General features: G+C 35.9%; 1 protein-coding gene across 1 annotated transcript in view; it reads right to left on the bottom strand.

Annotated features, from left to right (window-relative positions):
• Positions 1-14,359, bottom strand: part of NEK10 (NIMA related kinase 10) — a 3,576,599-nt gene that overhangs the window by 793,357 nt on the left and 2,768,883 nt on the right. The window contains exon 26 of the mRNA XM_044064761.1: positions 6,796-6,866. Coding sequence (XP_043920696.1) covers positions 6,796-6,866 — 71 coding nt within the window. The remainder of the gene's footprint in view (positions 1-6,795; positions 6,867-14,359) is intronic.

The raw sequence follows: 14,359 nt of genomic DNA, 5'->3' as shown, positions 1-14,359 counted from the left end.
CTAAGCAAAACGACTCACTGTATAAAAAGTTAGCAGAAATTTTTAATAAAATATGCTTGCAAGTTATGACTTATTTGGTTGCTGATTATAAAGATAAGCTTTGTTTTAAAAAAAAACATGTTATTCAGAAGCTAAATTGTTCTGTTAGACAACATCTTTGTTTTAGTGAATGTACAACTGAATACAATGGTATTAAAACAAAATTAGATAGACATATAGCCACAATTGCTAATAGAAAGCAGAGAAAATTAATGAAATATTCTGCAATGTATGCTTTATCCACTTGAGACTTTTTCAGACAGCATGGATACAAATGTTTTACATGATGCTTCACTCCCAGTGAATAGCAATGTACAAGTTAGTCAGATTTCTGATACTTTCTGATCTTCTGAAGATATGGTCCCTGGACTGAGCTATAATTTATTAGATGTTACTTCAAATCTTTTTGATAGGAGGTTGAGACATAAGTGTGTGACTGAAACTTCTCAGCCGTCTTCCCTTTTTCCAGTGATGACTCAAAAGAATGTAAAAGTGAATCACGTTTTTTTCAAAAGGCAAAAAGTAAGGAAGAGGAGAAGAACAATATCTGCTAATAATAATATGGCAACTTGTACAGTTAAGAACTATAGCAGACATCTAGCAGTATTTAGAAAAAGGTTTACTTTTGCTCATGCTCATAGGACTGTTACCGAAGTTATCAAAGATCTTAAGTTGTTTGTACAAAAACTGAACTTATATATTTTGCATGATGCAAATTGTTCACATGTTAGTGCTAGTTACATTTTAAAGAAAAAAAAGAGTGCATTTAACTCCTCATTGAACAATATTTTACAGGTTTTTGCTGACATTTGTGAAAAGGACATTCGTGATCTTATACATGCCCCAGTCAACAAAAAGTTTTTCAATATGACATTAATTGAAAGACTGGAACTTTCCGAGCTTAGAAAAACTAAAGGATTAAGGATTGCTGGCAAGGGGAATAAATTTGTCTTTATGAATTACACTGATTATGTTTCATTTCTGATGCAAATGTTAATACTGATTATTATCAATAAACTTCTGTAAATACTATTATTGTTTTCTTTTAGAAACTCAATACTATTTTTCAACATCAAGACACATTAATACTGGTATGTTTGATTTTTTTACAAGTTGAATTTCTGAAAATGTCTTGATTTTTCTTTTTTTCTGAAAACCCACGATCTTATTAGTGAAAACAGCCTTCCCACGTTTAGACCAATCATTGCAACAGATGGTAGTAAGACAGAAAACATCTTAATTTTCTTAGATTCTGTGATGAATCCTGTAGACCAGAATTCTAATTTTTAGCTGAAAGACTCTTGGGCTTTATTGGATGCATTACATGTATGTATGTATGTATATATATATATATATATATATATATATATATATATATATATATTTGCAGGAAAATTATTAATGGCATTGGATGTGGTCTCCCTATATACTTTTATATCCCCGAGGTACTGGTGTGGATTATATAAGAAATTATTTGTGTAAGTTTACTAATTTCACTAGTAGTGCTGTTAACACTATTTGTTCATTTACTGAATTAGCTCTGAATAATAACTTTTTTTCAGTTTTAATGATACTTACTATAAACAGAAAAAAGGTGTAGCCATGGGTGCAAGGATAGCACCCTCATTTGCAAATGTAGTGATGAGTTGATAGGAAGATGAATTTTTAAGAACACATACATTATTTCAAAATGTTTAATTTTACAGAAGATATATGGGAAAAAGGGGTTGAGGATGGATGGATGGATGGATATAGATGATTTATTTTTAATTTGGGGAGGAGATTCAGACAAATTTGGTAATTGTTTTCACTGAACTCAGAAACAGTATGGCTTTTATTTTTTTACTAAAGGTGGCTTAGGTAGTTCAGTCCAGTGTTTACATATTGAAATTAAAAAGGATAGTGAAAATAGCACTTTTCAAAGTAACACTTATAGGAAAACTACTTTTACTAATAACTATCTAGTGTCTGACAGTCAGCATCCTAGATTCATGAAGCACAATGTGATCAGGGGGTAGTTTATAAAACATAGTGACTTATTAGGAATGATGTTAATTCTGATAAAGAGGTTCTCTATCTAAAACAGCTATTTTCTGATCAAGATTGAGGAATACCAGGTTTGCACCTGTCTACTAAGAATGCTATGAATAATAGTAATGCAGACATTTTCTAAAACAAGAACATTTCCTTTGCCTCTTTCTCTGGAGATGAATGATATAAGAAATGTCATTACTAAAAATTGGAATGTCGTGGTAGGAAATAAAAATTTCTCCTCGGTTCTAGGTCTTGCACCTAGTTTTAGTTGTAAGAAATCATCTGATTTGAAAAAAACTTTTGAAGACATTCCATATGAAAATGTTACCACTACATATAGTATATTCAAATGTAATGCACGTAAATATTTCAGGTATATTAATGAAGGTTCAAATGTTATTTTGAAGTACAACAATGCTCAATGTTGGACACAAAAAGCAGATTTACTTATGAATCTACCTTTTGTTGTCTGTTTAGCCACTTGTGAATCATGTGACCGTTTTTAAGTAGGCAAAACTAAAAGAAAGTTGTCAAAAAGAATTTATGAGCATTTGTTGACTGTCATAAATAAGGACATAACCATTGCATTAGCTAAGCATTCTTTGTTGTGTGTTGATTTTAAAAAGTTCATATTTTTTGTCATTGATTATGTCAAACTGGCTGCTTTCAGTGGAGATATTAATACTATTCTTGAAGTTTAAATTGGCAAATATTATTACAAGCTGATAAATTGCCAGGTCTTAATGACAATGTGAACATTAAGTGTCTTTTAAAGCTTTAAATTTATGTATTACTAAATATTTTGTTTACGGTTTAGTTAATCATGAATTTATTATGATTTTAATATGTTTTCATTATTTAACTATGTATCTTAAACAAATGATTCATTAAGTAATGTGATGTCAATTAATGGCATACAAGTAGGGTTACCACCTTTTCAAATGCCCAAAGTGGGCCATTTTTGGTACAAATATCAGATTTTGCAGGGCAAAACATAAGCACAGTCAGTACAAAGGACAGAACTTCACTTTTTTGCCTAAATAAAAACTTATTCTTGTAGAATTGTAGTTGCTTATTCTGTTTCTTATAACATTAAGGTGTTTTAGATACAGAATAACTGTTTTATGCAACTATTACATAAAATATAGGAAATATGTTTGTCCTAAAATCTCAGGACACTTGCCATTTTTTGATTTCTTTGCAGGACACAACTGCCCAAAGAGGGACCGTCCCTCACAAAGTGGGACAGGTGGAAACCCTATATACAAGGGAGGGAGTGTTTTAATTACTTTAGCTCTGATGAAGTTCAGCAAATAAAATGAATGAAAGTGCTTAACAAACACTCTTTCTCTCCTGTGATGATGATTTTTTTACTACATTGTTGGTACAGTTTTATTTATGAGTATTCAGTGCATTTTCTACCTTGTCTGTTGTGGAGTTTGTTTTTTATTTGTATCTAAAGGATCGTACAGCCGTTTCTGTCATACAACTATTGACCACTGATCTTAGCAAGAGGTTTTCTTCCAGTAAAAGAAAACAATACCAAGCAATGATATAATTGCTTTATATATCAATAAATTAGCAATGATCCATGCCTAAGCATAGCAATCTCAAACACAGGTCAGTTCAGTGAAAAATACAACACAGACTATGCATACCAAAAGGGCAATTCAGTCCAATAGAAATATTGAGAAGGGATTCTTGCTTCTGTGTATATTATGGCTTTGCCTTCTCATATGACTGCTTGTTGTTTTAACAGTTTACAGCTTATTGCAAGAAGGCAGTTCTCTCACTGCCTTCAGAAATTACAGCCTAGTCAGCAATAAGGCACAACATATGTATGTCACATTTCACAGCAAAAATAAATTTGGTTTAAGGTCTTAAAATGCATACTGACTGCATATTTCACCACCACCTAGTTCCCAAAAGCACAATGCAATGCATATGTTCTAATATATAATCATATGAGTCTCATTAACTAGTCACCTGAGTTAGTAAGTGGATACTTGCTACTGCAGCACCAGAAAGCCTCTAGCTCAAATGTTGTAAAAAAAATGACAAACAAATCAAACTGGAAGGACTGGTAATGAGATTTTATAAGAGTAAAAATAAAATCTGCAGAGTGACTTGAATGTGAAATGGGCTTGTACACTTCACGTGACTTTGGCAGAGATTCAGAAAGTACCACCACCAGTGGTAATCCCTAACATTAGCTGCTACCACTAGAAGCAGTGCCTTTCTCACCACAGTGAGTCTATGTGCAGGATCAACAAGGTGAGCCATCTTCATGGTCATGTTACATCCTATCTATGCAACTGCACAAAGCAGCACAGACAGCAGTTTTGGTTAACATAGTCAAAAAGTAGTGGTCTCATGTGAGTGTGTCTGCCTGGGTGGTCACAGTAGGGGGGTATAGTTAGGGGACAGTTAATGTAGGTTTGTGTGTGTGTGTGTGTGTGTGTGTGTGTGTGTGTGTGTGTGTGTGTGTGTGTGTGTGTAGAAGTGTGGTCCTTGACTGTGATAAGGTGGGGTGTCTGATCTACGATGAGTGTGAATGTATTTGTGAGTGTGTGTGTCTCTCTGTATGAGTGAATAGGTAAGTGTGGTCCTTGACTGCGATGAGATTGGGGTTTCTGATCTACAATGAGTGTGAGTGTGTGCGTGCGTGTGTGTTTGTTTGTGGGGGGAGCTTCCGTAACTCTAAACTCTCACAGACTAACAAGCAAAGCCTGTAGTAGTTGTAGAAAACACTAGACACCAGGAAATGTTTAAATATAACTCTTAGTCACATAAAAAGTTAATAGAGCAATAGAAAACACTAGACACCAGGAAATGTTTAAATATTACTCTTAGTCACATAAAAAGTGAATAGAGCAATAGGTTTTGCAGCATAGAGAATTTTCCGAACAATAAGAAGAAAGGGGGGGGGGACTAGACATCAGGTACACTCTTTAAATATTACCCTAAGTCACTTACAAAGTTAACAAAACAATGAACAATGAGTTTTGCGGCCCGAAACATGTTTGAACATAAGAGCTGGTGGGGGAGGGGATGCACTATACACCAGGAACACTCATTACATATTGCTTTAAGACAAGCAAAGTTACTAGAGCAAACTGCCTTGCATCATGATGCATTTTCTGAACACTGAGAAGTATGAAAATGCAATGTCTGTCTTCTGACTCCAGTGTGGTCCATATGTTACAAGGGACAGGCAAAGTATAAGAGGCAAAATCAGGGATGTTCTATAAAATCAGGAACAGATGAGAGGGATGAGGGACTACCCATATGCATATGGGAGCTGCCATACCTCTCAATGGCTGTGCTCAAGCCATCTGGACAAAGCAGAGAGAAGCACATCAGGGAGACCTTTTAATTATTATTCTAAGTCACTTAAATGTTAATAGAGCATCAGGTCTTGCATCACGGTATCTGGCATTGGTGCATGACTGTAATCATCCACGATTTATGAGGTACAGTGCAAAAATGAGAGACAACATCAGGAATGGTCTAGAAACTCAGGCACAGTTGTGAAGGATAGACACACTGTGTGTGTGTGTGTGTGTGTGTGTGTGTGTGTGTGTGTGTGTGTGTGTGTGTGTGTGTGTTTGAATATGTGCATCCTTCTGGGACAGTGAAAGAGGGAGGTGTCTGTGTCAACACAATGCACAGTCAACCAGCAGTGACTACCACAGTTAAGTTCTGATTAGCACTAGCTGTAACACTGCTAGATTCAGAAATGTGTAAATTAGCTGATAATGCAGCAAAACATGTATCTGAATCACATTTTCTGTGACAACAGGAAATGCCCTTTACGGCTGCACCACTTTGTGCTCACGACATGGTTCTTTCTGAATCTCAGCCTTTGTGTTTTAAGTGGTATGAGCTTTCATCTTTCCTAGGTGTAGACTCATCTAGATCCCTATTTTCCAATAAACACGACTTAGTGAAAAGAGCTTTGCCTTCCAGCACCAGGATCTGGAGATCAATCATGACTTCCTGTAATTGTGTAAAGCTTGCACGTTTTCCTCCAAGTGTTCATGAGTGTCCTCCATAAACATGTTGACTGGTTAGCTAGACTAAACAGTAAATACATTTAGGTACTCTAATTTACCCTGTCCTTATGGCAAGGGCTGTGGCTGTAAATGTACTTACTCAGTTAAAGGATAATAAATAAATGCATAAAAGATAAACAAAAACTAACTTTTAGCTTTGTGGCAATCTTAAAGAGGATTATTAATCCTATTTACGTCCAGTAAAATGATTATGTTCGTGGTAAGGGCATTTTAAATATAAACAGGGCATTATGTTTTGTAGTAAACATTACTGCTTAAATTGGTGCATAACAAAAAAATGCAAATGGTAAGTGTAATGCTTACAGCTGATAACTTGTCACTGGCAAATATACAGAACACATTCTAAAAAAGGAAGTGCCTCTACATCTTTGCCCTGTTCCTGTCACTCAATTAAAGTCAAAGAAGACTCAGTGTGAGGGAATTCAGAACCTTGACAAACTTAACAAAAACAGCATGTATTACCCCCATGCCCTACTTAACCAATCAACTCTCTATACTAGGCAATATAGCAGGTTTTATGATCACTAGGAAACATATTAGGACACATATTCACTACCTCAGCATTAACACCAAAAGTTGTGACTTATTCCACTAATAAATTTTATGATAACATTTGAAATCTACATGCAGTAATATTGTTAATTACCTGTTAATTATTTCTGTCACCTTCTCAGAGTAAATTCCTTCAGGAACCGGATCATAATCAGCCTCTACTATCTAAAGTATACACAAAATGAAGCAAAAAAATCTGCATATTATGACAAAAGCTGTGGGTGTTCATGTTTTTCAATATAAATTGCTGACAAACAATAGTTTTAAAAATATAAATTTGCAGCATGCTATTATTAGGCTTTCTCTAAATAGTAACCATTTTCTTTTAAAGAGATGAATATGCATAATGAATACAGTTAAAAATTATCTTATAAAAGCATTTTATTGCAGATATTTTTAATACTATTTTATGGCACACAGCATTTTTTGAACTATGCATATCTGGAAGATAAGCAGATCGATTCATTTTTAAACAAGTGTAAATAGTGTGTTTCTATAATTAACTTAAAGCTAAATGAACAGTCCACTATAAGCAGACTATCAAAATAAATCATTGTATGTATAGTTGACTTATTTCATATGCTGGCATTAAACTGTCATACAGGTAAGCTCATTCACCAATAAACTTCAGAGATGTGTAGAAAGTAAAAAAAGAAAACTCAAACCGTTTAAAACAAAAACAAAAGGCGGAAAGGTAAAATCACAATCAATTATGTAGTCTTTTTTAAGGCATGGATAGCTGGGTAATAATGTCTGAAGAAGTACATATGAATTTTTGTACAAAAGCGCTCACATTAAATGGTAGAGGTGTAGAAAGTACAGTTGTGCATAGTACTAACTTTAAACAACAGTAGAAGAAACCGGTGTCACCGTCTTCGACAGTAAGTAAATAGGTATTCAAATTTCTCTTTTTTCCCTTTAACTCGTTACATCAGAAAGACGTCTCCAGGCATTTCTGCAGTTTACTCCTACTGTGCCTCTAGGCGTCAAATATTGCTTGTTCATATTTGCATTAATAATTCCAAAAACATGCTACATACAAGGTATCAGAATATTTTATCTTGAAGCATACATGATGGCAAACACAATCCTATTGATATTTGACCTTTGTCAATGAGTATTTGTTAGAATTGTAAAGTGATAACTTCATTTTTTAAAGGCTCAAGCCATGCCCACTGTGAGTTAAAGGTACACACTCAAAAGAGCTGTACTGAAGAGAATGAGTTAACAATGATGAGAAATGATATGTAGTCACTGAGCCGTAACAGGTTGCATGCATAGTGCATGGTAGACAATAAAACTGTAGGCAGCATATTCCAAGTCAAGAATATGAACTTACAAGGTCTAACAGAAATGTCAAATAGAAATATCATGAGGTCAATCTCCAAATGACTTGTAAATGCTAAAGACATTTTGCCAGGTCTTCCCTCATCATTTCTCAATTGAATGGAACATAAGGAAATAGCATGTTGGTGATGCAGTAACATCGCTATCATATGACGATTTTCCGAGTCATAAGGTAGATAACATTGTATTCCAATCTACAATGACTATGCACATTCCTTCTTGTTTCAAAATTTAACTGCACACAACCTGCATTTGAAAATGTAGAAAAAAAAGATATAAGACACACGTTCCTCATAGATAATGATAGCTGGATCATGGATAATGCAAGAGCTGGTACAATAACCCTCTTACAAGACGCCAGCACTAGAAAGCAACCAAAACTCCAAGGAAAAGGTGCCATAGAACCAAGAACCAATAAAACCACAACAGGCACCCAAAAGAGGCAGGAGGTAATAAAGCCACGAGCCTGAAGATAAAAGCAACAGCAGGTTTATTCACATAAACGCCACACAATACAATGCGTTTTCGTCCACTAGACTTCTTCAGATATAGAATAAATTAATAAAAAGCTGTGCCAACTTATATACCCCTCCCAATTTTAATCAAAACTTAAACAATTGTTTAATTGAAACCAATAAAATAATCATGATAACCTAACAACTTGCCACAAGTAAAGATAAAAACGTACATTTTTTAAAAACTTTGAAATAAAAGTATATATGTAAATGCTAAAATTGTTACAATGTGCTGAACAAATAAATACAAAGAACCAGCAAAAAGAACTTGTAAAACAGTGTGTTACACTTACTTTATAGTTTTGCAGCTCTCATTTTTAGAATTGGGGCAATGGATATGTATTCATTGAGCCCTGGGGATCAGTTGGCTTCCAATAACAACTGCCAAAATATTTCTCTCACCTCTATCCTGTCTTCCCACGAGCCCCCCCTCATATCACATTTAACCATTTCTACAACAAAAAAGCCCCATTTTGCTTGCGGACAAATCATGGTATGTTTGAACAAGGCGTTATTAGTGTCTTGGGCTCTAATAGCATATGTGTGCTCATAAATCCTCCTTCTAAGTTTACGAGTAGTTTTTCCAATGTAAAATGCCCCACAGGTTTTACATAAGGCTAAATAAATCAAGCCTTCACTGTTGCAATTGGAAAAACTACTACTCTGAATCTGATAATCTCTATAAGATATATACAGAATCCTGTCTAAGTATATATGGACATTGTACACATGACCCACATTTGTAAGTTCCCAATTTCTTGCACGAAACAATAGAACCACTGTGCTCCCGTAAGTTTTTGAGATTCCTTCCTTTTTTGTATGTAAATCCTAGGGTGTTAGTAAATGAAACATCCAACTCTGAATAACACCTTGAACCTGCTCCAATGTTAATGTTTTTAACCCTAGAGGTATTCTGGTTATAGAACATAACATAATTACCCCCAAAAATTTCTTGAATTCTTTACTGGTGACTTCACCTCTAGGTGTTGTGTGGTACCCTGCACATGTATTGGTACTACCACACCTGTATCTCCTGTTCCCAGAATAGGGGCAAACCTACCTGTTCTCCCATTCTTAACTTCCTCCAAGACTTCTTCAATTAAATAATTAGGATACCTCCTACCTACATTTCTTTAACTCTCTGACTTTCTTCTTCGAAGTCCAAATCCAAAGAAGTCATCCTACAACTACGGACAAATTGTCCCTTAACAATACTTCTGTTTGAACAGGTGAGAACTGGTAAAATATAGGTATGAATTAGAAAAAGTTTCCTTTCCGTATACATTAGATGTAAACTGCTGCCCTGGGATGTCTTTTCTAATAGTAACGTCAAGAAAGTTCATATGGTCATGTGTAATGTGAGAAGTGAATTTCAAGAAATTAGTGGTGTGGTTTAAGTAATCTATAAATTTTATTAACTTTTCCTCACTACCTTTCCAAAAAATACAGATATCATCCAGGTAACGTTTGTAATGTACCCAGTATTGTGCATATTCAGATTGGAACACAAACTTCTCTTCCCATACCATGAGCACAATGTTGGCATACATGGGGGCACAACTTGCCCCCATAGCCACTCCCTGGGTCTGTTTGAACAACTCACCCTCAAAAAATATAAAATTCTGTTCCAACACCAAGTCCATCAACTCTGTGTATACCAAGAAGGTATTATGGTCCAGGTTCCCATGTTGGTGAATAGCATCCTGGAACCATTCTGACACGATGGAATGTGGAATCACATTGAATAAATCCTGAATATCAAGAGTTACAAATATTAAGGAATCAGAGTACATGTTGCTATTTATACTTCTCAAAAAATTCCCAGGAGTCCTTAAGTATACCATTAGCCCTGACCCAAATAACCTTTAATTTTATATCCAAATATTTGGCCAAGGGGTATGTTTTGGAGCCATTGGTGGCCACAATGGGTCTCAGGGGTGGATCCTCTACATATTTATGTACCTTAGGGATCCCGAAAATCGCAAGGATATGGAGTTTATCCACACTGAGATACCTAAAAGTCTCCTGGTTTATAAGGTTATCATTCAACATGTCTTGTAGAGCCAAGTCGATTTTACGGTATGCTAAGTTGATTTCATTCTTAGATACTCTAACATACCTGTTAGTATCATTAAGCATATCCATCATCTTGCTAGAGTACAAAATACTGTCCATGAAGACCACCCCTCCCCCTTTATCGGGTTGCATCACCCTGAGGTATCTATTTTCTTGAATGGATTTAAGAAGTAACTTTTCTTCCCTGGTCATGTTAAATCTACCATTCCATCTACCCCTATAAACATTCCTGATTTCTTCTTCAACCTCCCTTTCAAAATTTTTTAACTAGGGGTGTATAGGGGGGGTTGTAGGCATTGGGTCTTCTAATATCACTATTGATACCACCATCCTGTTGCCCCTGAAACATAATATCTAAATTCTTTTTCCGTAGAAAAATCCTCAGATCTATTAAACTGTCCACCAAATTACCCCCTGTAGAGGGAATAAATTTAAAAACTTTTGAAAAAAAAATAAAAAAACTGCATGAGATAATTACGAGTGGCAGCCAGAAAGGGGGACTAGCTAATATTCCTGATCAATGGACTACAGGGGATATCATTATTGATGGACCATGTTACACCCTACATGACTTCAAAATTTACAATTATAGTAGTGAGGAGATTGATAGGAAACATTTTCTTTTATTTTCAAAAGGTTTTAAATTTATCCCCTCACACCTACAAACATAACAATGCACTACTGAGTGCTTGGTAAGATTATCCTTGTTACATCAAATACAGTATACCGAACATCACTTGGTCAAACTAGACCAAAAGGGGTTGTAAGGTAATCATGCTTTTTTATTTTTCCTATTAGGATTTTTTTTTTTAGCAAGAGGTTAAGACTTAGCTAGTGTGAGTATCACAATTACACTAACAGCACAGAGAGGCCTATAAAGAAAAGGCATATAAAAAGGAAAATGAATGTATGGCATTAATGTAAGGGCAAGGACATTTCAATCATGTGCTATTAAGAGGAGTGCCTTGGATGACAGCTGTTCTGCAATATTTCAGTGCTGTTTCTTCACAGTACTTGCAGAAATGGAATACCAAGTTGCTTTGAACAAGAGATGGAGCAAGACCTCCCCTGGCTTTATTTTATTTATTTATTTAAATTTGTTGACCGGGAGTGTCCGACTGGACGTAGGTCCATTTTCAGCGGAGGCCCGGGGAGAAAAGCTCCACAGTAAAATAAACAGGCAGTAGTTACATTGGATTACATAGCAATTAACAATTTAACATAGCAATTACTTACAACATATTTACAGATGAAGAACATAGTACATCAGTAGACAACTAGAATCTTTATCTGTGAAGTACATAACAGACATTAACAAATGTTACAATGAGAAGTTCCTGCTGTATAATAAGTACTAGGCTTATGAGCATCTGAGCTTGCTATAATAAAGGTAGTTACTGGAGTGGAAAGAAAGGTAGTGGTTGGATGGGGTGGATGATATTAGAGTGGGAGTTGCAGGGGCATAGCCAGCATGTTTTTAGGTGCGCTTTTAGTAAAGTTTTGAAGTGGGTGCATGATGGTACGGAGGTAATTGTGGGTGGGAGTGAGTTCCATAATTTGGCTATGGCACAAAAGAATAGTGCTTCACCAGCAGAGTTATTGGCTTTAGTGATCTGCAAGTGATTTTTGTTGCTGGATCTTAGTGGTCTGGTGGTGCGATAGGGTTGGAGTAGATTCTGGAGGGATGGGACATTTAGTGGATGGTTTACTAGTTTGTTGTACTAGTTTATAGACTGATCTAACTTGTAGTGCTTGCTAATACAAGTATTGAAACCAAGTGACTGCCCCACATATTCACATCTCTGAAAAGGGAAGTGGAGGACACTTTTGACTTAGTGGAACGTGTTGTGATTATTCTTTTTTGAAACATACCTCTAGAATAATGATCAAATCCATTGCATGCAGCTATTCATTTGCTGATATTTTGTTTTTGAACTTAGTAACCTAATCTGTTAGGTATAAAGGGAACAAAAACCTGTTCTGAGATTTGGATATCATTTGTCTTGGAAATATAAGAACAGTACAGTTGTGGAAGTTGCACTTACCCATAGCAGTATGAGCTCAATTTCATCACTGCTGCAGTAGTCTTTAGGCTATCTGGGTTGTATCTTGCTCCAAGACACAATAACCAGACACCTTCCAAAAGCTTTGGCCCCATCTCTCACTTCTATTCAGTGTGGAAAATCCTTAGGACATTCTTGCTTAAAAGTTAAGAAGGAGCTTATTCACCCTGAAGTAAACAAACAAGAAATATCAGTCAAGCTACTTCCAAAAAAAAAAAAACTATATGCAATAGGAGGGGGGGTGGTAGGTAGGTGTAACTACTGCAACAGTGAGGGACACCTTTCTTATGGGTAAATGCAACTTACACAACTGTACTATGTTTATCATTACCACTGTTTCAGTATTCTTTAGGCAATATAGGTTAATAACCAAAGCCTAACCAGCCTGGGAGGGAGGAGGATATGGATCCAAAGGCCCTGGGAGAATGGTCACAGAAAGCCAGTCCTGGATTTAGAAAAGGAGTCCAGTTAAAAATTCCTTGTAAAGGTACATACAAAGGACCATGCAGCTGCCTGCAGAGTACTTTTAGAGTCCACCCCTTTATATTATGCCATTAAAGAAGACAGGACCCTAATAGAATGAGCCTTGACACTCCATGGAACTGGTTTAACATGGTGGGTATAACAGAAGGTAATAGCCAGAGGCAACCTCTGAAAATAGCCTATTTTGACATGGGCTGTCCTTTCTTAGTTCCAACATAAGAAATAAACAGCTGATTAGCTTTCCTAAATGACTTGTATCTGTCAAGATAGTATCTGAGCTGTGTATGCATGACCAGAGTATGTGCTATCCTTTCTCCTTGGTTCTGAGTATCTGAACAGAACTCTGGGAGAATGATGGCCTGAATTAACTATACCCTGAAACTACCATTGGCTTGAATGAGCTATTTTTTCTTAATAATACCTTATCCCTATGAAAGACCGATAGGATTCACCCGCCATGAAAGTTAGCAAATCAGATACTCCTTTTGCAGATGTCAGAGCAAAGAAGAGAACAGTCTTCCACATAATGAACCTTAAGTCTGTAAGTTGGGCAGGTTCAAATGGTTAATTTTTTCCAGCAGAAAGTTAAGATCCCTGGAAGGAGCAACATGTAAGCATGGTGGCCTCAGGTATAACCCTCCTTCTAGAAGTTGTTTTACTAAAAATATTGAAGAAAGTGGAGGATCCACAGGCAGACACATTGAAATGGCCATAACATGTACCTTATAAAGGAGTATGGAATGCCAGAGGCTATCACACAAGTATTTGAGCACCAGTAGTGCATATCCCTGATAAGGCGCTGGTTACAGATTAGGCACCAACTACAAAAAAAAAATATTCTATATGTCAAACTAAGATTTTCTACCACAGCTTTTATTACCTCCTTTAGTACCTGCTGCAGGTCCACTCAAAGGAGTGCCTAAAATGTATCAATATTAAATCATCCAGGCAAATAACTAAAAATGTGATAAACTGAGGGGTATCAAACACCCCCTGTTTTGTCTGAGTGGATCCAGATTGTGGGGAAGCTTGTGGTAATTGCCTTTGACCAGTTCCATAAAAAAGGAGAACCAAATGCTGTCTAGGTCAAAAGGGAATCACCACAAATCTTCAGAATTACCTTGGGTATCGGTAGAAGGAATAGAAATGCAAAAAAAAAAAATCCCATCAAGGG

Source organism: Protopterus annectens, chromosome 3.part0 (assembly GCF_019279795.1).
Source record: "Protopterus annectens isolate FY-2018-M chromosome 3.part0, PAN1.0, whole genome shotgun sequence".
In the NCBI taxonomy this organism is placed as follows: domain Eukaryota; kingdom Metazoa; phylum Chordata; order Ceratodontiformes; family Protopteridae; genus Protopterus; species Protopterus annectens.
The sequence above is the reverse complement of the archived record's forward strand: the minus strand, read 5'-3'. Positions and strand labels throughout refer to the sequence as shown.